Genomic DNA, 24,795 nt, shown 5'->3' with positions numbered 1-24,795 from the left:
TTTATAAGTGACTTTTCTTTGCTGCATCCTCCTTGATGTTTCAATAACGCATAATAATCTTTACACCATATTAAAGACACAGGAGACAGGAAAGGTTTTCGAGAGTTTTGTCAAGTTTAAAAGGTGTGTTTGTGCACGTTTAGATGCCTGTATGTGTGTGTGAGACAGAGGAAAAAAGCGCTCCCTTCATAGCTCTGTTAATGTCGCGAGCGGCTTTTTTCTTTTCTTTTTTTATTGTTTTTATTTATTTTGGAGATAATACACAATATGAATACAACAGAAAGACATTAAACTTAACAAATTTCGTGTCCACTCTTGTAGGCTCAAAACAATAGTGTCATATAGATAAAATAGCCTAAGCTATATTGAAACAATTTAAAGAATTACAAATATCAGATATAATAAAATCACATTAAATAAATGAACCAATATAAAACTAACAAAAGCTAGCTATAACAATTGGGTACTATATCAAACAGTTTTAACGCCATATAACTTTCATTTTTCAAAAGCCTCTCTGAAAAAAAAAGATTTTAGATATTTCCTAAAAACAATAAACACCGGAGAATGTTTTAAATATTATTTATAAAGTATTTGGATACGATGATATTAATCAAATCATACAAACAGAGCATTTTCAGGGTGAGTGAAAGCAGAAACTAGGCACCCTTTTTTTCTGTCTTCCTTTTTTTACAGACGCATCAGGGAAAACTGCAAGTTCAAAATGTGTTCTGTGTTCTCAAACAAGTGTGTATGGTTTTATATGACGTGGTAAAATAAAAAAGGAAATTTTAAATACATGAAGAGCTTTATTAGTGCATAGCTGCTGAGCGCAACAAAATAGAGGCTATATTTTATTAACGGGCTGCTCTTATGTGCTGAAACACTGAACACTTTCCATTACTTAAGATATAATAAGCAACATCTTTAAATAAAGAGAATCACCTATTAAGTGTCATAAAGCCTATAGGGAAAAGTTCATGTTTCAGTTCTCTCCGGAGCATTTGGGATGAATGTTGGACAGCATCTGTCTAACTGAGGATGTTATAAAAATACATTTTATATTGAGTTATTAACGGAGAATTTTATATATGTGGTGTTATATTATGGATGTGTGCGCTCGCTGCGCTGGGTCCTTCCGTTAGTGGCAATACCACTGGATTTTGATGCCAACAGTCGGTCGGCAAGTAAATGAATATGATGAATGAGAGCAAAAAGGTATGTGCGTATAGACATACATTGTACTGCTGTACAGTAACGTGTCATTTGTTTGTTTTGGTTATCCTAATTTTAATAGTTTCGTGATGATGTGGTGTGCTTTATCTGCCTGATTCCCACTGAAGTGGGCGGACTGAGTGACGTTCAATTCGGGGGATGTTCTGGGGTCGGGGTTTGCGTGACTTGCTGCGAGCTACTAGCCCGACAGTGGAAACGCGTCATGATTTCGGCCTCATAGTTCGAAATCATTTCGGCCTCATAGATTTCATATCATAGTCCGGTGTGACATTGCGCCACGACATGGATTTTCTAATACTGTCAATACCGTAATAAATCAATTATATACATTAAACGGCTGCATTTATATCAATATTAGCTGATTCTAAATAATAAGGCATTAAATTTTCTTAAAACATTCAGTTGTGCTCTGAATACATTTCCTTATACTACAGGGCTTGAAATTGTGACCATTTTGGTCGCATATGCGCCCACAATTTAATTTATGCATAATATATTTGGGAGCATTTGTGTGACTGCATATAATGGTTGTATTGCAACCTGTTTTGATTTTTTTCTAAAAACGTACTGAATCACTATTCTCTGCCGCTATATTGGTTAATATTAGCTGTCAATCACTGAAGGCTTTCCACTGTCAGATGACAGAAAGCTTTTGTGACCGCAGGAAATGCAAACGGCTGAAGAGTGAAAAGTTCACAGGTTTGCAAACCCCACCTAAAGTTATAATAATAATAGTAAGGCAGAATGAGGTGAATGTTGATACGCTAGCTGAGATCGAGTGTTTTCGGAGAAAGTGCCCGAATTTCGATGCGCTGTAAATGTAAAATCTAATACTGTACACATCATCGCCAAAGAAGCTCGCCTTTACTAAGTTTACATTGAAACGGCGGCTCATAACATAGTGCGATATTGCGCTGTTGGTCATCGCGAAAATCCTATTCTACCTGCATATAAATTAGGTCAATAATTAGGCCTGCTTTCCACAAACACAGAAAAATGAAGATCAGCTCATAATGAGACTGAACATTTAAAATTACACAAACCCAAACCAAAACCTTAAAAGAGTGGCAGAAGTCAGACTTTACTTTTTTTGTCATTCTTTCTTGAGATGTATAATACTTTTCTATTTAGTTACTGATGACTGCTTTGCAGCTCTCAGCTTTGAATTGAATGATTTATTGTAGTTTTTTGTTTCTTTTGTTGCCGAAAAATTATTTATTAATACAATAGCGCAAAATAAATATTTCTTACCGCAATGCTTCATTTTTGTTTGACACAAACCATAAATTTATTTTCCATAAAGTAACAGACTTTTTATAGCAGATAACTTACATTCAAGCACACTTAGGGCAGTAATTTATTGCTACTATTATTGTCATTTTCATCATTATTAATATTCTATAATTATTACACATTTCATTTTGGAATTATTGCACACAAATATCAATAAGTAATCACAGTATTAGTTAGATAGTTGTTTCTGGTTTTTCTGATGCTCCTAAATTATTTTTGCTGCTCCTAAATATTTGAAGTTGGGAGCACTGGTACAACCAAGTAAAAAAGTTCATTTCGAGCCCTGTATATATCTTGTTGTAAATAAAAAAGTAAAACATATTCGTATCAGCTTTGCAGATGGTAGGTAAAAGGGGAGTGGCCATTAAATGACTAGCGAAACATCATGATGAAATGTCGGGCCTGTAGCCTATACTATCTGAAAAGAGATGAGTGGAGTGTCAGAACCAGACGGAGAGACCGAGGCCACTGTAGATGAAACTGCAGCAGGTCATTGACAGTGACTCTGATCCAATGGAGTGGTGGCATCTCCAATGTTCCCACTTCCCGTGCATTAGCCGTCTGGCAAAAAATACTTCTGCATCTTAGCCACAAGCTCACCCTCCGATTTGCATTTAGCACAGGGGGCAATACTGTAACAAGCTCCAGGGCATCACTGAAGCCAGAAAATGTTGACAGGCTGGTGTTCCAGGCAAAGAACTTGAATGTCTAGTTTTATCAGAGTTCTGATGAAGAGAGAGTTAGTTTTTGTAAAAAGTTCACATTATTACATTGCTCTTGCGGTATTACACTGCTAATTTTTGTTTTGTTGTACACTGTTAAGTAAGATCTTGAGGTTTTTTGCTAAATAAATATGTTGAGAATGCATAATACTCTCCCATGTCTCTTTTTGATAAGGATACCTACCATTTACTTATTATATTTTCAACTTTATTCACATACTAAAGGGACAGGAAAGGCTACACCTCCTAAAATGTACCAAAAAAAAGGGGAAAAAAAGCTTATTATATCGTGATATTATACCGTCACCGTTCAAAAGAGGACAAATACCGTGATATTAATTTTAGGTCATATCGCCCACCCCTGCCGGCCGCTCTACCATTCAGGCCTGATTGGTAAATTGCTGCACAGATGGTTGTCCTTCTGTAAGGTTCACCTCTCTCCACAGAAGAACGCTGGAGCTTAGACAGAGTGATCATTGGGTTATTGATCACCTCCCTGACTAAGGCTATTCTCCCCTGATCACTCAGCTTAGATTGCCAGCCAGCTCTAGGAAGTCCTGGCGGTTCCAAATATCTTCCCCTTACGGATAATGAAGGCCACTGTGCTCTTTAGAACTTTCAGAGCAGCAGAAATGTTTCTGTAACCTTCCCCAGGTTTGTGCCTTTAGACAATCCTGTCTCAGAGGTCTACAGACAATTCCTTTGTCTTTATGCTTGGTTTGTGCTTTGACATGCACTGTCAATCCTAAGACCTTATATAGGCTGGTGTATGCCTTTTCAAATCATGTCCAATCAACTGAATTTACCACAGGTGAACTTCAATTAAGCTGCTGAAACATCTCAAAAATGATCAGTGGAAACAGAATGTACCTGAGCTCAATTTAGAGGTTCACAGCAAAGGCTGTGAATGCTTCTGTACATGCGTTTTTTCAGGTTTTCTATTTTTAACAAATTTGCAACAATTAAAAAAAAAAAAAATTACATTGTCATTATGTTGTATTGTGTGAAGAATTTTAAGAAAATTAATGAATTTAATCCATTTTGGAATAAGGCTGTAACATAAAAAAAATGTGGAAAATGAAGCGCTATGAATACTTTCCGGATGCACTGTATTACACTCTTTCATTGTTGTGCTGAATGAATGTGCTATCACTAAAATATTTTAAGACAATTGCATTTAATACTGCTTTGTCTGTATAAAATATATATAACATGTTAATGTTCTTTGCTTTTAATCTTGTAAAGTTGTAATGAAAAAAATGTTCCGATTATAAAATCCATTTTGATACATCATCCAGTTCGGCATGTTACACCCTTACAGACCGATTCTCCAAAGTAATATAAAGTCTGAGCAATCCAAGAAAAGTAAAAAAATAAATCTACGAGTCACAGACAGTGTGTTGCAATAGTTGTTGCAAAGCATAAAAGCATCCGCTCTATTCATACACTGTTGTGACAAGTGTAATGATGACTCAAATGGTTTCCCTAATGAATTTAACCACAAGCACAAAGTCCTTTTTTTAGTTTCTAATTTCATTGTTGAAAATGTCTACAGCTAATGTGTGTGTTTATGGAGTGGGATGGGCTTTTTGACAGTCATGAAATAGGAAGTAAGCTGTTATATCCATTGGTCTGGTTAATAGTTAGTGATGACATCACAGCACACACATGCCATATCTGAGCGGATCCCACTAAAGAGACAGTGAGAGGAGTGTAAACCTTTGAGAAGAACGACAGACCTCCTATTGTGTAACTCGGTCTAAAGATTTCCAATGTAAGTCATTGTTTCTTTTAAAAGTTTAGTAATGGTTTTGTACTTTTAATGTGGGTTTAAATTAAAATTGTATCTTTAGGTTGTAGAGTGGGTAGAATAGGCTAGGAAAAAAATAATTTTTATGGCTTAAGTTTTAGGTACAGGAATACACATTGGTACAGAATCATAAGATGCGTAGAAACAGGAAGATTTGCTTCCTGCTTAATAGGAAGTTGTGAGTTCATGTGATTTGCACACAGTGAAGTGTGCTAACTTCTGGTGTTTCTCTAAAGATCATTTGAACTCGGCATCAGAAGTTTGTGTTATTTGATAACGTATTAAAATTTGCTCTGCATATATATCGTTCTTGATTGTGACCGAAATTATCATTTTAACATCAAAATAAAATAATGTTGCAAATAGATTGAGAATGAAATGTTAATTTGTTAAAGTAAATATTAATAAAGTTTATATTCACTCGACATAACATATTATATCTTATAAATGAGACAACATTATTCTAGCATAAATCTAATTATATTCGATTACACTTTATTTTGATGGTCCATTTGAGCATTAGTAGACTGTTAAATTAAAAATTAAAAAAACTAATTAAAGACTACTAGACAAGGATTTTAAAATTAGACTATTTTAATGAATTAAAAAAAAAAACTCTCCAGGAAATATTTTAAGTTATTTATCATCTATTAAAGTATGAAATTATAATGTTTTTAATTGGACTGATTTGGACTGAGCATCACTTAATAATTTATAAAGTGTTTGTTGTTATTATTATGTAATATGTTTTAATCAATATTGATCTTTCTGTGAAATAAACCTTAGCTGTTGATGTGGCAATTAAAATGATATATATACGTATACACACACACACACACACACACACACACACACACACACACACACATATATATATGTATATATATATATATATATATATACACACAGTTGAAGTCAGAATTATTAGCCCCCTGTTTATTTTGACCCCCAATTTCTGTTTAACAGGGAGATATCTTCAACACATTTCTAAACATAATAATTTTAATAACTAATTTCTAATAACTGATTTATTTTACCATGATATTTAAAGGCTTAACTAGGTTAATTAGGTAGATTAGGGTAATTAGGCAAGTTATTGTATAGCGATGGTTTGTTCTGTAGACAGTCTAAAAAATAACTTAAAGTGGCTAATCATTTTGACTTTAAAATGTTTCTTAAAAATAAAAAACTGCTTTTATTTTTTGCCAAAATAAAACAAATAAGACTTTTTCCAGAAGAAAAAAATATTATCTGACATACTGTGAAAATTTCCTTGCTCTGTTAAACATCATTTGAGGAAAAAAATTTCAAAGGGCGGGCTAATCTGATTTTAACTGTAAATATGCTGAGCACTATATCAAAGTGAAATTGTAATGTTTTTAATGTAAATCTGGACAGATTTTGTCATTGCTTATTGATTAAGGCTGTTATTATTATTATTATTATTATTATTATTATTGTGTAATATGATTTAATCTATATTGATCTTTCCATGAAATAATCCTAAGCTTTTGACATGGTAATAAAGAAATAAACAAACAATAGTAAAACGTAGTGTTTCAAATGATAGTGGCAGAGTAGAAATGTTTAAAGTTACATTTGTATTTATTATATGTATCATGTACAACGTGTTTATATATCCTTGTGGATGTATATATACATTATACATGAATCCTATATATTTTGTTTGTTGATTAATTGAGTTGCAAGTTATTTTGATATCAGAAAATATTGATCCCAAAAATGGTGAGCTGGTTTCTCTTTATCCTTTAGTTTAGAAACAGATGATATAGAGGGGGGATGGGGTCAAATATAGAATTCAGGATCTAGTGAGCACATGTTGACAGGATTGTCAAACCCCTCCCTCTCCCCCTCCTTTTCATATCGCCGCCTTCCCACCAGCATTAGGCCGTGAATTCAGCAGAGGCTTGAAGGAGGAGGTGGACCCATTTACCAGCCCGCCAATCACAGCTCTGCATCCCACTGGCAACGAGCAAAGAGGGGACGGTCTTTAAGCTTTGCAGCGGAGTACCACGGGGCCAAACGAACAGAGGGAGCACGAGAGAGAGGGCTAAAGCCTGCGATACACAATAATCCCTCCACAGTGATCATGTGTCAGCGGAGCCTAAAGCAGCAGCAGAAGGGGCCGGTGCGGAGTGCTGCGGGGAAATGGTGAGATGCTGCAGGTCTTTGCACAGCTCTCCTTCTTGCTACAATCTCCACAGGGTCAGGGTTGATGTGCGGCGTTTCCGCCAACTGGGCTCCTCGGCAGGAGCAACAGGGGAGCCCGCAAACGGCGCCCACAACGCCGGCTCGGGAGGCCCTGGAGCCCCGGGGGGCCCGTCTCAGCTCAGCCACCGGAGCCGATTCAGGTACCGGCGAGGAGTGCGTGAGATGCTAGGCAGTAGTTTAGCTTGATCGTGCGTATGTGTGTGGATGATGTGGGTGAATTGAATGTAGGGCGACGGTGTGACTCGGAGTGAGAGAGGACAGCTGAATGATCAGTGGGGCTGGAAACTGGGCGAGCAAGCGAGAGGGGATTACAGAGATATTTGCACAAACTCGGCCACCCTGTAGAGGGACAGTCAGTGTGCACTGGGAGTTTTTCTGATTTGTTTGATATCCCCTCTTCCCCGCTTTGGCCTAATTTCGACGTAGTGTCGGGGTGTTGTCGCTAACCCTCTCTGTCTGATTCCAATCGCACAGTTTGCAGAGCTCCACTCAGAGCAGATGCTGTTCTCCGTGAGCGAGCGAAAGATGCGAAGAGCCGAGGGAGGCTCATATTCAGCCAGTGATTGGTCAACGTGTGCCTGCAATGGAGAAACAAGGGGGGCTCTGTAAAAGAGAACCAGTCTGACTCTGAAGACTTTAAATTGTCTTTACTGGCTGCGGTCATCACCTCTCAAATGTCCTCTGCAGTTTGTGTGATGCACTTTAAATAGCGAGGTTTTTTTTTCAAGGCTATTCATCTACGCTGTACAGGTTGGGGGAGGGTAGAGGCGCTCGAAATTCAATTGAATGATAACCTGATAACTGAGCGCTCTCGTTAAAAAACCCAGCAGTCATTGTTTTGAGCTCTTGGGTGCACTAGGATGCAGCACACACTGTGGCATATTAACTGGATTTGCGAAACAGTAGAAGAGGTTGCATAATGTGTAGGAAAGGTTAGACTGGCCACTTGAACAGTTCTTTTGCAAATGGACTTATAGGATGGAAACAATATTTGCATGGAGGAGGTGCTAAATGCTGGGTATTAGGTTCTTTGTTGGGTTATGCAAGGATTGTTTTTGGCCTATTGTTGCCTGTCAGGGAAAAAAAATCTTGAAAAGCAAGATGAGTTAAGATAGTGTTTTGTACAAATACTTTGTTGTATTAGTTTCAAGTAGACAGGTATTAGAGACTAAGGTTGTCACGATACCATTAATTAATCTTACGATACAATACCAGCTAAAGTGTCAAGATACCAAGTAGTATTGCGATACTGTAATTCATAACTCAATTAATAAGGATAATAGTCAGAAATACTATATTTTATATTATAATAGGCCTACTTTAATTTAATTCATAATTCCCTTAAGGCCAAAAGGTATTATTTGCACATCCCTTCACCTAAAATATATTCATTCTTTGTGTTTATTTTGTAGATAACTGACCAACAAAAAATACATTAAAATAAAGAGACAAATTATACCAAATGAAATTTGTAACAAAAAGAGCATTTCTCCAACAATATTAGGCTATATGAAGTGGTCAAAAATTGTTTTAATGTTTTCTGTTGCTATTTTGGGTTTTACATTTATTGTTTTTTTAGTCTTACCAGATAACAATCCAAATTAATGCAACATTTTTGTGAGTTGTTCTTTTAAAGAGACTGTCGGGATCGCTAATAAATCATATTGACAGGAACAGAAATGAACCGATGCAGAACTGAAGCGTAAGAAAACATGCAATAGGCTACTATAAAAGGCGTGATGCAGACTACAACAGGGCTTCACTGACTATTCAAATACAATGGTCTATTGCTGCACAAACATGTCAGCATTTTAGTGACTTTTCCACATGCAACATTATCTTTTGTAGAGAAACCATTAATGATGATTCTACCGTCTACAAGCTACAGTGGCACCAGCAGTATTATGAAGCCATAGTATCGCGATACTACCATATACTGGTAAGCCGTGCAACCCTATTAGAGACAGTCCAGTTATAAGGTTTAATACGAATAGTGTCGTCACGCCATGTGGTTATAAGAACTTATCAATTGCCACTTGTTTACATTTGAATGGACATGAGAATTAGTAAATCATTCAGAAATGTCTTTTTTAAAATGTATATGAATTAAGCTAAATAATCACAATTTGATTGAACATAGTTTTATGTGCATTATTTTAGGTTAAAAACCACAACATACTATATCAATATTATAATCTCAAACTGAATAGGAATACAAAATAAATTGTTACTTCAGTGCTTCCCACACATAGACTTTACTTCGGTTTGCTGCCATGGTATATTAACTGCCGCCAAAGTTTTTAGTGATAACACATGAATAATAATATAAATTTCAACCATGTTTTACTTTTTTCTATCCATCCAAGAAAGCCAAACATTCGCCATCGATTAACCAGTGGAAAAATCTTCTCTTGCTCAGCAGGTTTGCAGGGTGTCAGCAGGGTCTTAAAGTATTAAATGTTGATAAATCAATTATGAGAAAAATAAGGGCTTTAAAAGGTATTAAAAATTCTTAATCAAATTTTTACGAGCTCTTAAATTTTCTTCAAGCCTTGTCCTAAATATTTGACTCCAAAAAAAGCATAAATATAGCATAAAATATATATTTTCCTCCTAATATTAACAATGGCGATGTTGTGTAATTTGCGACAAATGCGGGAAGGTGATGTTATGATCTACATGTAGTGAAACAGATGGGAAAATGTAAGCTTGCGTACTCATGGTTGCTCATGTCGCTAAAAACAACAGCATAATTTGTTTTTTCAAGCTTTGTTTTTTCCAAGCTTATCTGAGTTCTTTTGTATAGTTGTGCTCCATTGATTTATTTAACAACAACTGTTTATTAACAACTGTTTATTAAATTAAAGGTTTGATACTGATTAGAACTTGAAGTGGCGATGAGGTCTTAAAACTTTCTCAGAAGGTCTTTGAAAAGCTTTTGAAATTATCTTTAGAGTTCCTGCATATACACTGGTTTGGTACGTCTGGTTCTGTGTATGCAAGAAGCATCATCACACAGACAATCACACGTGCTCTGTAGACCCACAGAGATGTGCCTTTTGCGCCAAAATAGGTCCGGTCGTAGTTTTTGAATCTCTTAAAATGTCTGGGATTTGTTTTTTTTTTTCGCTTTCTAAAGTTGCCGTTATTTGTATGCGTTTTTGCGTCAACTTTTAGCAGCTGACTGCTCACGCACAGCTGCAAGAGAAACATTCAATGATTAATCGTTTAATAAAGGACTCTGATAAATTTTACCATATACTCAAAGAAAACTAAATTTACTGGCTGCAAAATATTTGAACACCATAAGAAATTGCTAATCAACTGATTTGCCTTATTTAAATAATCTACACTTTTTATATTAGTCCTTATTATAATTTCTATTTTAATATATGCAATTATTATTTTATATATATTTTATTAATTTAATTATGTTAATATATTACTTAACTATATATCTAATATGCTTTGGCAATACTGTAGATGTCATGCCAATAAAGCAACTAATGGACCATTTATGTGCTGTAGGTAAAAGGTGTGTTTCAATCCGGCTACCTCCGCGAGTATATTTCAAACCTGCGGGAAGCACTGAATTTATAGCAGCTTTTGTGTTGCTAAACAGGTCCAAAACCCTGTTCAGTTTGTTCTGTAGCAGATGAGTGTGATTCTGGCACTGTTTGTTAAAGCATCATATGAAAGCATCATGTGTTGGTGGTTGTACACTTAATGCTCAAATGTGTTTGAAAATAACACACCACCTACACACAACTCAACCTAACAGATAGTGTTAACCAAAGCAGACATCATACAAAAACATTTGCTGATCCAACCATGCCATTTTAGTTTGCATCTCCTAGTCTTTGAGGTCATTTATCATATAATTTGCGTTAACAAAAAACTCCAACCTTGCACAGCAAGTTCAATGGCATTGATTGTACTTATTACTGTGATGGCATTGATTGTACTTATTACTGTGATGTGGTACCTAAAAAGGGTAGATTCAGACCAGGGTTGTTCTCGAGAAAAGATTTAATTGGTCAACTAGTAGTCCTTCATTTTAACCATTAGTTGACTGATCACATTTTATTAGGGAACTATTTAAATTATATGAGCCTTTACTTGGCTATGTAGCCTAATAAGCACACAAGAGCATGTATAAAGACATTTTGCTTTTTATGTACAGTATTTATCCTTAATGAAAGTAATCACAGTTTTTTTATGCACTTTAAAAAAGACCTTTGGTTCTCAAAGACCTAGACTGTATACAGTTTGCCTTATTATTCTGCAAAAGCACAATGTTTTGTTTTTATTGCACACAACTGAACATGAAGTTAGCAAGTAATAGAGGTTTTTAATGTCTCAGTATCAGTTGGTACCAAGTTGATACGTTTAACAACCCTAATTTAAAGTCAATGAATGATAGGCGAGCATTTACATGTCATGCCTGACGTACTGTTACCGCATAAACTAGCTCTCAATGATTACATTATAGAAATTATTTCAATTTAAATAAAATTATGTGTAATAAATCTGACTAATAAATGTTGGTGACCAAAACTCTTCTAGCCCTAATCTAGACTTGCTAACTTAGAGAATCAGCACTAACCACCGTTAGGTCATTACTATTGTCCTGAATCGTACTGTACTGCAACCGTAAACAAATTATTGACAGACAGTGCCAGAATGTTCTGTTTTTCACTTTTGAGATGCACAGGAGTTGTGCTTTACTGGATATTTGTTGGACAGTTGGTAATGTTATCAAGATTGCCGCCAAGTGATGACTTATCACTATTTACATTGGCTCAAACCCGAGTTGTGACTGGACTGGTCTGCAGTGCAGAGTATGGTCTGATGTCTGTTTATAGTAACAGCAATAAAAATTTACACCTCTTTATGGGACAGGCCCACACATCGGATGCTGTTACGATGACGCACGACAGGTCAATGTACTTAAAGATTGTGAAGGCCCAAGCGCCAAAAGGTTGTCCACTGAGCCTGTACTGACCTTGTATGGGCTAGCGTTGCCATAGTTTTTATCGTCGGTACACTGAGGAGAATTACGGTTTGATTACTCATCCTGACCACAGTGCAAGTGTTGATCTCTCAAACAGATTATTGAATGTTTTAAAAGGGTCCCTTGTAAGGCCTTGTGAATATTCTTGACAAAGTCAGGTGATTCATTGAGTTTGTTTTAGGCCATGTATGGCTAAGTCTCCTCTGCCCACAGGTCAGAACAGGGTTTCATCCTGATTAAGGTGGACATAGTATTATATTCTATAGATAGCCCTTGTAGCTGCAGCTCTGCACGGCCCGCTGTCAACCCCGCTGGTGCTGTGTCATCACTTTCAGGCCAAGTATGACCCACTTTACTGACATACTAATGCTAATCTCACTTTAGCCAGAAGCAGTTAGCTCTTAGTGTCATTCTCAGTAGAAAAAAAAGCGAGCAGTTATGGCACAACAAGACGATGTGCTCATTTGGTCATCCAAGGACCCAGGGTAGAGGTGAAACCTTTTTTTTTTTTGCATGCTCTGTTCCAGTCGGTGAACAGCTGTGTTGATCTTAAATGTTATCCGCCTGCACAGGTGCTAAAAATAGCGCTGTGGTCACAAAAAATAAAATAAAAAAAGATTACTGCCGGTTATCCCTCATGGCTTCGGTAGTTCTGTGGAAACATCCCGCTCGGCGTAACCTACAAAATTCATGTTTGTTTGAGTTAAGTAGGTTTATGTTGATTAAAATGCTCCAGTTTTGGTGACAGCGTGCAGAAAGAAAATTGCCCTTTATTTGCTCACCCTAATCTTGATGCTGCTCATCTCGACTTCTAGATATTAAGGAAAAAAATGTTCACCATAACATTAAATTGAAGTCAAGAATTTTTGGAATAGAAGGATTAGTGGTCTTTCTTTTTTGGCTCAGTTATCTCACTTAGATTATAATGTAGGCTTATTCAGGTCTCTGGATATTTTTGTAAAAGAAAACTGAGAATAAAACTATTGGTCAAAAAACGTATTGATCAACTAAAATAAATTTAAAAAGTCACATTAAATTAAAAGCTTTTTTAGTAAAAATATTCATTGTCAGAATTAATAAGTACTACTTTTTGTTGTCAGAGGTCATAAGCACTTAAGTGCAAAAAATCTGATCTGTGGCTGTTGGGAAGTGCTTTAGATTGCGCCTTTACAGACAAACTTTAAAGTTCTTAAATTTTAGGGGGGAAAAAAAACCTCAAACTAGGTATCGCTGTAAATCAAATCAAGGTAAACTTAATGGTTTTTACAAATATAAGTAGATTGAACATAAAACAATTGTTGTCTTTAAAAAAAAATTCAAGAATTGTCATGTTTCCAATCATTTTTAATAAGCAATTTGAAAAAACATCAAAAATAAGTAATGTTTAACTACGTACAAAAACATTAATGGTGGTGTATGTAAGTTTTTGACTCTTCAAATGCAGCGTTCACACCAGACCCATATGAAGCATCAAGCGTGGGTGATTTACATGTTAAGTCAACGTAAAGACAAAAATAGACATCCTGTGGTATGAAACGCGTGAATGAAGCAGCGCAAGTTGAGCGTTTTGTGTGATTTGAGGAATCTGCTCGATTTGGAAAATCAGTACTTAGCGGCCATAATAACCAATCATGAGCTTTGTCTTGTAGGGGCGTGATCATGACGTAGCGCTAGGCATGGGACGATAACCATTTTCAAGGTATACTGCAGTTTGGAAAAGTCAAGGTTTTAAAAAGTTTTTTATATGTTTTTTAGGACAACAGTATCTTCAGCAGAAAAATATATCAAAAGATGCCATTTTAAATTGTAAAAAAAAAAAAATTAAAATCTGTTTTTGAAATAAAAGAAAAGAGTAGAAGTCAATGATTTATTTGAATTATTTAGCCTGACATGTTTACTGTTTCAAAATATTAAAAAAGTTTCTCAAAATAAAATGTATTGGGTTCAAAGGGGAAAAAGTTTTTACCTTGATCAGAAAGGATCGAGTGGACTCAGACAAGGTTCTAAATGAATTGATGCTGTTTTTTAGCCTTCATAAAGCACATAAACACAGTTATTCTCTTAATAAAGTCCATGTTAGCCATTTAGCATCAAATCTAAAGTCACTGGGCAGACAGGAGCCCGGCCCATGATGCAAATCCGCGTCTTTTGTGAAGTGAATGTGACACTTGAATGAAGCGAGTAAACTCAAAATGTTCACGCATTTATTTTTGCACAAATAGCATGATTTATCCGCACATGCAGTGTCTGGTGTGAACACAGCATTAAGCATAAAAATACCATAATATGTTTGCAGATATTTAAGAAACATTGCAAGTAAACATTCTTGTTTATTTGAAAAACAAAGCTAAAGTCAGATATTCTGCTTTGAAAATGTACGTTATGTGCCAAAACGGTTGTCTTTGATTTAATTGTCTTTGTTTTAACGGCCCACTGCCACTTTAGCCAATTATATTTGCCAATTAATTGCCTTGATGGGAAAACAGTGTATTTCATTCATTCAGTCAGAAAGGCTCTGTGCATCCGCGTCTGAAATGCGACCTCCGGTGGACAGTAGCAGACTCAGATGAGTCTCAAATGAGACACAGATTCAGAGTTTCACATGAGGTAAATATTAATTTGCAAAAAATCTAAATATTCTGAATGTAAACATTAGGTGAGCAGGTTACATTGTAACCCCATGTCCTAACAACACACTACATCATAAGATTTGCAGTGATAAGCAATTTGGCTGTTTGCACCAGACGAAACACAACAGAAATTTAAATACAGCCATTCAGAAGCACAGAATAGTGCACTTACTGCACTCCAACAAAATGTTAAGGTTTATAATGTAATTAATACATATGAAACCTTTTTAACATTATTAAATGTAGATGCTGAATCACTGATGTGTGTTGGCTTGCACTGAGTCACAGTTGTAAAGTTCAATATCAAATGGTTTATTTTATTTTTAAGATCTGAGGTGAACTATCTGCTGCTGCTTTCAGTAGTATGACAATAAATATAATGTAAAATGGCATTTAAACTCACATTGTTACCATTTAACACTGAATAAAGCACATGAGGTGTCCCTGAGCTGATCATTGTCAGTTTATCTTGTTGTTTAGCTGCAAGAAATACAAGTCATTTCTAAAATATCAATTTCAGGTGCTGGTTAGAACAAAATCTTTTGATATTGAGAATGTTCCTATTACGTGCCATTGCTTTTATTTAGAACACTGATTAAATCAGCCTCAAATCAGCTCTAGGCACACTTCTGTTGTTGTCATCATTCTGGCAACCTGCGTTTGCTTGTGTTTTGAACCAGGCGCGCAATACCTAGTTCAACCACTGGGTGTGAAACGTACATACCGCACCTTTAACATGAAAAACTTTCTTTATTCCTAGTTTAGTGTCTGTGCAAATGATTGATTTATTTTATCACTACAAGGTTTGCACATGTGTTAAAGTAAGCAGTGAAAACATTAGCCTTTGCTTTGGGCTAAATTGGACGTGTCATGTTAACTCTGTTTAACTTGAATGACTAAAACTGAATATAAATAGAATTTTTTTATTAAATACACAAAATAAAAACTAAACTGAAATTTACAGCAAATTAAATTGTACAAAAACTCCTTTAAAAATGCAAAACTTGAATTTCCTTGCTCCCGTCAAGTATTCCTCATCATGTATCGTTTCTAGAGCAAGTGTAGCAGGAAGGTGATGATAAACCCTAAATGAGACTAAAGGTGTTAAGCAGATGAAAGCAGCCTTTGCTTAGACTGATGTAAGTGGAATTGAGCTGAAAGCAGTACTGTGTGTGTTCAGTGTATTCGAGAGCCTGAGTAACTGTGAGCCACCATTAGGTTAAGTTTGCAGTGGAGAATTGCTGTTTCTGTCTCTTTTTCTGTCTCGAGTATCTTTTCTAGCATTTATCTTCTGCTGTTTATTGTCTTCTGTATGTGCGGCTTTGTGTTTGGTCTTTGGCATGTGTGAGTGGGCTGGTGTGTGTATGTTTCTGCATGTATTAAAAATATTTCTTTCCTCCTTTCTACCATCTTGATAGAGCAGCTCGATTCTGATTTTATAGGGCAAATCTCAAGAAAACATGTTCATTTCACCCTAAAAATCATAAAGAAAAATAAAAAAACACAACATTGTTCAATTCAATATTATTAGGTAATGCATTAGCTTATATTAACAAACTTTTAATATATTTCGCATTGTGCGTTAGAGTTTTTTTAATGTTAGCTAATAAAAATATGACAGTTGATTGTTCGTTAGCGCAGGTTAGTTGAATATAATATTAAACAAAAACAGATGCAACTTTTAATTTCAGTCATTTCAATGTCTAAAATGTTGACATTATTTAAACTAAGATGAATAGATGCTTTAGTAGTGTAGTAGCTAGCTATTATTACCTAAAGATGACTTAATATTTAGAGCTACCAATCTTTTTTTCTGGGACCATTATGGTTATATGCATTGACATTTTCATTAAAATTAAGCACATTTCGTCCAAATTGATCTATTTACAGACATTTTATTATTTTAAGTTCTATTTGATAATTATATCTACAAATATTTATTTATTATTCTTAGTGGTGTTATAATTGATGATTTTGATTTATTTATTTTCGAACAGAAATATTATAATCCTTTAACATAAATACATTTCAACATAGTCGAAATGGAGCGGGATGAAACACAAGCTTATTATTTTTCCACCCCATTACCACACATATAATTCATCTATTACTTAAAGTTTTTTCTTCTTTTACTTATCTCTTCTTTTTACATGGGACATAAAAGCTTTGTATGAGACCTATTTGATCCTTTGACATATTATATGTTTGATTCCATTTGTTCATTTACATTTTATAATATAGACCAAAAAAATACATTGTACTGCAAACAGCAATGTATTGAAATTTCATCATACCTTTTCATTTGAACCTTTTTAAATATTTTCTATTCATCTTTATATTTCTTTAATAATATATATTTCTACATTTTTAAAAATAGTTTAATATCCTGACATTGTTTGAGATCTGTTCTAGATTTCCATTATTTTACACCACATACAGACATTCACATACTTTTAAAAGTTGTCCTTGTTTTCAACCTCCTAAAATTTTGTTCTTCTCTCAGATTATATCCCCTTGTCTTTTGTATGCACTTCGGAAGTAATTTATTCCTAGCTTTAAACATAAATTGTGCTGTTTTAAATGTAATCAAATCATTGGACTTAAGTATCTTCTATATAAAAACATTTGAATGCTCCAAATACCCCACATTTTCCATCAGTCTAATTATTTTTTTGTACATTGTACACAAGGATCGTAAATTAGATTTATATGCATTCCCCCAAATTTCAACACAATTCATTTTTGTGCTATTTAATTTAATAATTTGTGTATATAATATTGCATTGAGATAATAGCAGTTGACAAAAGATATGCTCCTTAAGAGAATGTTAAAAAAAGAGTGAAAGTGTGTACTTCATTTAATGTCAGTAAATCTATACAATCTAATTTGTTTCCACATTATAAAATCTCACCATTGTCTTTCTTAAGAATTTTAGGGTGAAATACAATCAGGGCTTGTTTTTGAAAGATTCACTCTGTAACATTAGGACTCAATCCTGTTCCTGTGGGCCTACCTTTAACGTCTAATGCCAAGCCTATTCAATTACACCTAAACCAATTACTTAAGACCTTCAGGAAAGTTTGATGATTACAAACACGTTGGAAAAGGATCTGAACTCTACAGGAAGAGAGAGGGATCCAGGAACAGGATTGGGACCTCTGCTCTACAACAGTTGCATCATCTGGATATACTGTACTGGTCAAAACTCTTAGTCCAGTAGTAGTTTCACCAACAAAAGTGGTTTTAAGTCAGTTATTTCTTGCATTTGGTTTTGCAGTAATGCACAAAGAAACAGAACTATCTGAGACACTGTGGCAAACATCTTAAAAACTATATTAAAGTGCACCTAGGACAAAGCGCAAAGGGCGGTTATACCAAATGCTGATTTAAGTTAGTTGACGGAAAATTAGTTAATTAGTCAATTTATTGTGTATTAATGGCACTTTTTTCTCACTTTGCAACATGTTTTAAAGTGCCTAAAAGTTTTTACAGTAGCTTGTGTTTTGGTTATGTTTTTGCACAAAAATCTTACTGGATTGTGACAATTAATAGTACAAAAATAATGTTTGGAACGGCTATACAATTAATCGAAATGAAATTGCAGTCATGATTATTCAAAAGCTGTAACTCATGCACTTGTTGTCTGGGAAGCACAGTAGTGTGAAATCATCGTCAAAAGCCAGAGGGCACTCTTGTGTGGAAAAAATTTATGAAGAAACCCACGGAAATCCCCATATTGATTGTTGAATTTTCATTCATTTAACATGAATAATCTGAAAGAAGGATTTATTTAACTCAACTGAAGCTATGAAGTGAATAAAATTGTGTTATTAAATGTAATATTGATGTCATTATCGCCTGATTAAATCTTCTGTGACTATAAATCCAATTTTGTGTAGCTTGTCAGTGATATACAACCAAGTAGTAAATGCTGCTCCATCTGAAAGCACGTTCTGGAGATTTCCTGCTGATTACAGAACCAGCTTTCCTGACAAATGTTAAGAAATAATCTTCGATTAATTGAGCAGCCTTGTAAACTGCAGTCTTGTAAACTGATATTTTTTACTGGCACACTACAAAAAATGATGGAAATAACTGACATAAAGCCATTTTTTGTTGGTGGTGAAAATACTATTGGTCTTAATCTGTGGTCACACTACACTTTTAGCTCCATAGACTTCTATTGATACGTATGCGAATGCGCCCGACTGGAAACGTTAGCTCATGTGACAAGTTTCACATGTTTCTGAAGTTCAAGCTTTGTGAACTCTGACCTTCGAATTCACATGACATGAATGTGTAAGGCCAAAAGAAGATCGTAGATAGATTTTTTTTTTTGTCAGTGTTGCATCATCTTGTTAAATCTCGCCCCTTTTCGCAGCACCATCCGACAGAATTTCGCTTACTCAAACTCTAGTGTGACTGTGGCTTTAGACTTTTGAAAAGTACTGTCTATCTTTTATTCTCTCAATGTCTCTGTTGGGTATGTTGTGCACTTTGGCATCATGGATGTGTTGTGCAGGTTGCAGTTTCCCCAGCTGGCCCTACGGCGGCGTCTAGGCCAGTTGAGCTGCATGTCCCGGCCTACTGCTCGCCTTCGCTCATGGCCTCTGTCCTTCCTCTACTACATCCTGCCCTTCGGAGCTCTTAAACCTCTCGCCAAAGTAGGCTGGAGGCCCACAAGCAGAGTAAGTACAGGTGGAAATGGTGAACAAACTCATGTTGTGTGTGTGTGTGTGTAGTGTGTAAAATCTCACTATCCAGAAGCATCCATCAGTGTTTAATCGTTTAATTTGCGTAATGGTCATATGGGATGTTATTGTGTTTGGGATATTTACCAGCAGGTGTTAACGTGTTTGATGCCATCTATGATTATGCCAAGCATGGTACTTTTAAGGAATATCGCCTACATCTGGGATCAGTTTTCTCTATTCACAACCCGAAGAAAGGAAGCTCCAAAACTGATGTGAGGTCAGCAGAAAGCGCTGTTGCTATCAGCAGATGGCCGCTTGCATATGGACCCGCTGAGCTCTGAAGCCCCATTGGGACTTGAGTGAAAAGAGCCATTGTCCTATGGTGCAGCTCTGAACTGAGGAACACTTTGTCTCTAGGCTCGGCTGAGGGCACCGTGCCATGGTGGATCTGACATCGCTATTGTTCAGTTCCCACGAAAAAATTGCCAGTCAGCCCATGCTGATGCCCAGGAGCAGATACCGTATCTCCAGTGGCAGACAGGAAGTTACAGAGAAAGAGAAAAATGTTTTGTTTGTTAACGTAAATCTGTATTTCTTCAGTGACGTACAGGACTTTTAACTTGACAATAAATTATACAAATGGACTCTATGCGCAGCTTGAGTTTTAAAGCCAATTATAAACATGGTGAAAGCTTAATGTGACTATTTTTAATTTCACAAAGTTGTTTTTACAGCATTAATGTTGTAATGTAATAGCGTTAATTACGTTGTTCAAGCGTAAAACGAGATGAAAGACCGTTGTAACCACTAGCGCCGTTAGTAGCAACAAGCTAGTAAACATTGAAAATACTGGGGTAAAATAAACTGTCATATTTAAGACATGGCGGGGGGAAATGGAATTTAATGCAGTGCTTCTTGTCCGATCTGAGACCCACTTCATATTGTATATCTAACAGGCAATGAAGATTGCAGATTTTTAAAGAAATCAGATCTTAAACGTGACAATTTTGTAATGGAAAGACAGTTCATCGGAAGCCCTTGGGCTGCCTGGCTGAAAATTAAAAGTCTGTGTGTATATAGCCCATTATGACATTTGGTATTGGAGTTAACCATGCATGTACAGTAATTATGGCATTAATAGTCAGTTACGGATACTTTTATCTACTGCTAATTAGTAATTTAATAACATTTAATTTGTAGTAGCTCCTGAATAAAAAAAAAGCTTATTCTAATATGTCCTGATAAAACCTAGTTATTAAATTATAAAGATTTAGGATGACATTAAAAATCATTCATTTTGGAGCTGCATAGTGATTCTAAAACACGTCGTTTGAGTCTTCTAATGATTTTTTATATGCCTTACAAGAATTAATATAATGTACATTATTGTTGCACTGAACTATATTTTCATGGGTGTTTTCTGTAAAACATGGTAAAAATTATGATTATTATAATTTTCTTGGCAAGAAAAAATTATGCAATACATTTTCAGGATAAAAGGTTTAGGCTTTTACTGTTTTTAAACTTAAAAATATGTTTTTGTCTTTGACCCACATATTTTACATTTGCGTTTAGCCTACTAGCTTTAATGCTTTACAAATGAGTAACTTTACGAGCTAATTAATAGGAGGCAACAATATTTTTTACATAGTAATAATAATAGATTTAATTACCATAGGTGTATGTATAATATATAGATTTAAACATATAGGATATATTTATTTGCCATTTGTACAATTTAGTTTTCAGTTTGTTAATTTAAGCTGCAAGCAGCGATGATAGAGACCTTGCACTTGGACTCACTGCCGCTCGGTGGTCTTAGGATGACAGAGAACAGTGGGCAATAATAATTTAAGCTGATATATTTAAAAAAAAAACTCAGAAAATCACCAGTTTACGCCTCCTGCCAGCAGGTGGTGCTGTGACTCAACATTAGCATGTAGATGTCATTAGGAGAGGAATCTCATCGAACGTCTTTCAGGTAGACCATTGTTTGGCTGAGTTATAAGTACTTTCTTTTCAATAGCGAAACACTGAACTTTGTCAATCCGTCATGGACACGCCCTTTGGCAAAAACTCGAACTGCCGGCCCACAGGCCACTTGCGGCCCTCCTCTCCTCCTCCCTACGGCTCACAACTGACTTAAAAGCATAACGAGATTTGGCCCAACAAAACATATTTTTGAATCAAATTTATATATTTGAATAGTTTTGATCCCCACCTACTGGACGTTTAAAGTACTGTACTATATATTCAGGAAACTTTCGGTTTCTCTCAGTGTGCGGTTGAGAGTAACACACATGCAGATTATCTCTGGGGCTGATTTAAACATTCAAATATATGTCCGTAAGTGCACTATTTTAACTGAAGCTCTATTTTTGTAGATATTTAAGGGCCATTTGATTATAATCAGTTTTATACCACCTGTATTTTGTACCTCTTCATGGCCTACATGTTATGCTGGTGGTGTAAATATAATCATTTTGCTCAAAAGGTCAAATTATTAAATTTTTCTAATATAGATTTTAAGATTTGTATAAAAAATGTGCATTAGTAAGGGTTTACTGGTGGCTAAATTGAACATGTTAAAGTAAATGTGAATACCTTTCTCCTCTTTGTTGTGGTTTTACAAAAAAAAAAATGATATTGAAACAATTGCCAGTAAAGTTACCCAATCTGCTTTCTCCTGTCTTATCTGTTAAACGTTTGGTTAAGCAACAATTGATTGGGACATAATAATTATTATTAATATCTACCCTATTATATAATAATACCCTATTATTAAATTGTAGTATTTTCATAGCAATTTAAACAACCCCTTCAATATGTGCAACTAACAAAAAGGAGCTTTGATACTCTGGGGAAGAATGCCTGAGTTCATCAATTACATCAGGTTTCCACTTTTTTGTGTGCTAGAATGTTAAAACCACCCTCTGATGAATTGTCAGTCACTGTTAGGGCCCCCCGCCAGTTTGAGGATGACACTTCTGCTCTAGATCTTTACAATTTCACACCAAAAAGGGTGTTGCATTATACTGACAAAACTTGGGATGCGATCTGATAAAATTCAGAGGAGGCTTTTGTAACATGTAACTTCCTGTTGCTAGTAGGTGGCACTATAACTGTAACTGGATGTTCACATGTAAACGTGTTTAGGTCAGGACAGAACAGCATTCAGGTATGTAATAATACTCAAAAAAATTTTGCATCCCAGTCAAACAATCCTTATATTCCAGATATATTTTAAAATTGTACATTTACACTGTACAATGCAAAGCAGAGCAGGAACTACACTGGTGTTGGATTAAATCCTTAAAATAAATGTACATAAATATATTTTTACAGATAGTAAGGAATATTATTACAGGACGATCAGAAAATATTGCAGTATTAGGGGCCGATCAAACTGAACGTGCTTTTACATTCCAAAAGCGCGAGGCTGACAACAAAAACACTGCTGCACGTTTTCCGCTCAGAGGGGACTTTTTCAATTGCGAGAGCTCCGCGTGGAACGGTAAAAACACGAGGCACAGCAGCAGGCGGTTAAAACGCGAGGTGCACAGGATACATGAGCAGCGTGCAAAACGCTCACGGCAGTTAGTAAATCATTCAAAAAAGGCGATCCTCAACACAAAAAGCGCGTTCGATGTGATCGGCCCCATGTAAAACATTATTTTGAGATTTAATTTTAAAAGCAATTAATCGTTTTTTTTTTTTACACTTTAGGACTCGTATACAGCAACTAACATCAAATAATCCATTATATTTTTTGTATTTATTAATCCTAATTAATAATTGTTAATTTCCAGGTTTGTTATTTCTCAATGTAATAATGTTATACGATGCAACTTTTGACCTTAACATATTAGTAAATGTAAAATAATAAATGCTTTTAGTTAATTAGTTAGATGTTAGTTAAATCTTAATGTAAACTGTGTGTGTATTTATTTGCTGTATTAAAATTAGATAAATTAGCGTTTAAATGTATTTAATTACTGTTTGAAAATGAGCGAAAGTGACACACTTTTTCTTTCTTGAAGAGCCTTTTTCTGGGTCACACGGCTTTAGACATAATTCACTTCCTGCTCGTTAAACCCATAACTATCATGTACAACCCACTACCCAGTAAGACTCTGAGAGTGTCCACATTTAGCCTCCTGTCTGTCAGCTGGGATTGAAGCTAACTACAGTAATCCACTTACACTGAGCTCCTGTCATGCATCAGCCTCCACAATCTGTAGCACTGATCTAGGATCAGTCCTTGCCAACATCAATAATGATCAGCAAGCTACACTGATCTAAGAATCAAAAAACACTGGGACACATGGCACACGGTGGCTGATTTAAAACTACATACGGGTGTTTGACTTAATGGAGTAGCTTTTAAGGTGACATATCATGAAAATCTGACTTTTTCAATGTTTAAGTGCTGTAATAGTGTCCCTGGTGCATCTACAAACCCAGTAAACATGAAAAAGCAAAGCCTAGCAACTCTGATTTGGTAAGCGTTTTTCTGCAACCATACCTAAAAGCATGCTGTTCTGATTTAACCACCCCTTAACCTGCACATTTACACCCGTGGGTGCCACTGCTTTAAGGGTCAGTTCAATGCTGTTTCTAAAGGATGGGTCAAACAGCCGTTTGTGTTCTGGTTGTCACTTCATATATTGAAAATGTTTACAAAGATCAGAGCCACTGTTAGATTTATCCCAAAAACAGTCACTATTAGGGTAATAATTCATAAACGCATTTATCATGCACTGTATAGTCTGACTGTTTACATTTTTTGAGAAGACAAGTTGGGCTGGACAATAATTCAATATCAATACATATCGTGGTAGAATTTTTTTTCAATAACGGTGATATGAGTTTCAAACCCATTTGCGGTATTACGATAAAAATATGCGTCCAAAATATAATCTATGTGACCTCATAATATATTTGGGAGCTTTTGTGCGACTGCATATAATGGATACTACTATATTGGATACCTGCTGCTATAATGGTTCATATCAGCTGTCAATCCCTCAAGGCTTTCCGCTGTCTGATGACAGAGCTTTTGTGACCGTGGGAAATGCAAACGGCTGAAGCGTGAAAAGCACACAGGTCTGCAAACCCCACATAAACTTACAAATAAAAGCACAGATGGCAGCGATCATGACA

At 35.5% G+C, this 24,795-nt stretch overlaps 1 protein-coding gene across 7 annotated transcripts in view; it reads left to right on the top strand.

Moving 5' to 3' along the window:
* The window catches only part of pisd (phosphatidylserine decarboxylase), a 65,651-nt gene that overhangs the window by 20,996 nt on the left and 19,860 nt on the right, over positions 1 to 24,795 (top strand). Inside the window, exons 4-5 of one of the 7 annotated variants that reach the window (XM_073950392.1) lie at positions 6,964 to 7,233; positions 19,461 to 19,626. The exons of 3 other annotated variants lie outside the window; for them this stretch is intronic. In XM_073950392.1, the coding sequence (XP_073806493.1) occupies positions 7,172 to 7,233; positions 19,461 to 19,626 (228 nt within the window). In that variant the 5' untranslated portion in view covers positions 6,964 to 7,171. Of the gene's footprint in view, positions 1 to 6,963; positions 7,434 to 19,460; positions 19,627 to 24,795 lie in introns of those variants that run through there. 3 more of the 7 variants (XM_073950391.1, NM_001079702.1, XM_068221182.2) reach the window with 3 other exon arrangements.

Source organism: Danio rerio, chromosome 5, assembly GCF_049306965.1.
Source record: "Danio rerio strain Tuebingen ecotype United States chromosome 5, GRCz12tu, whole genome shotgun sequence".
In the NCBI taxonomy this organism is placed as follows: Eukaryota; Metazoa; Chordata; class Actinopteri; order Cypriniformes; family Danionidae; genus Danio; species Danio rerio.
The sequence above is the reverse complement of the archived record's forward strand: the minus strand, read 5'-3'. Positions and strand labels throughout refer to the sequence as shown.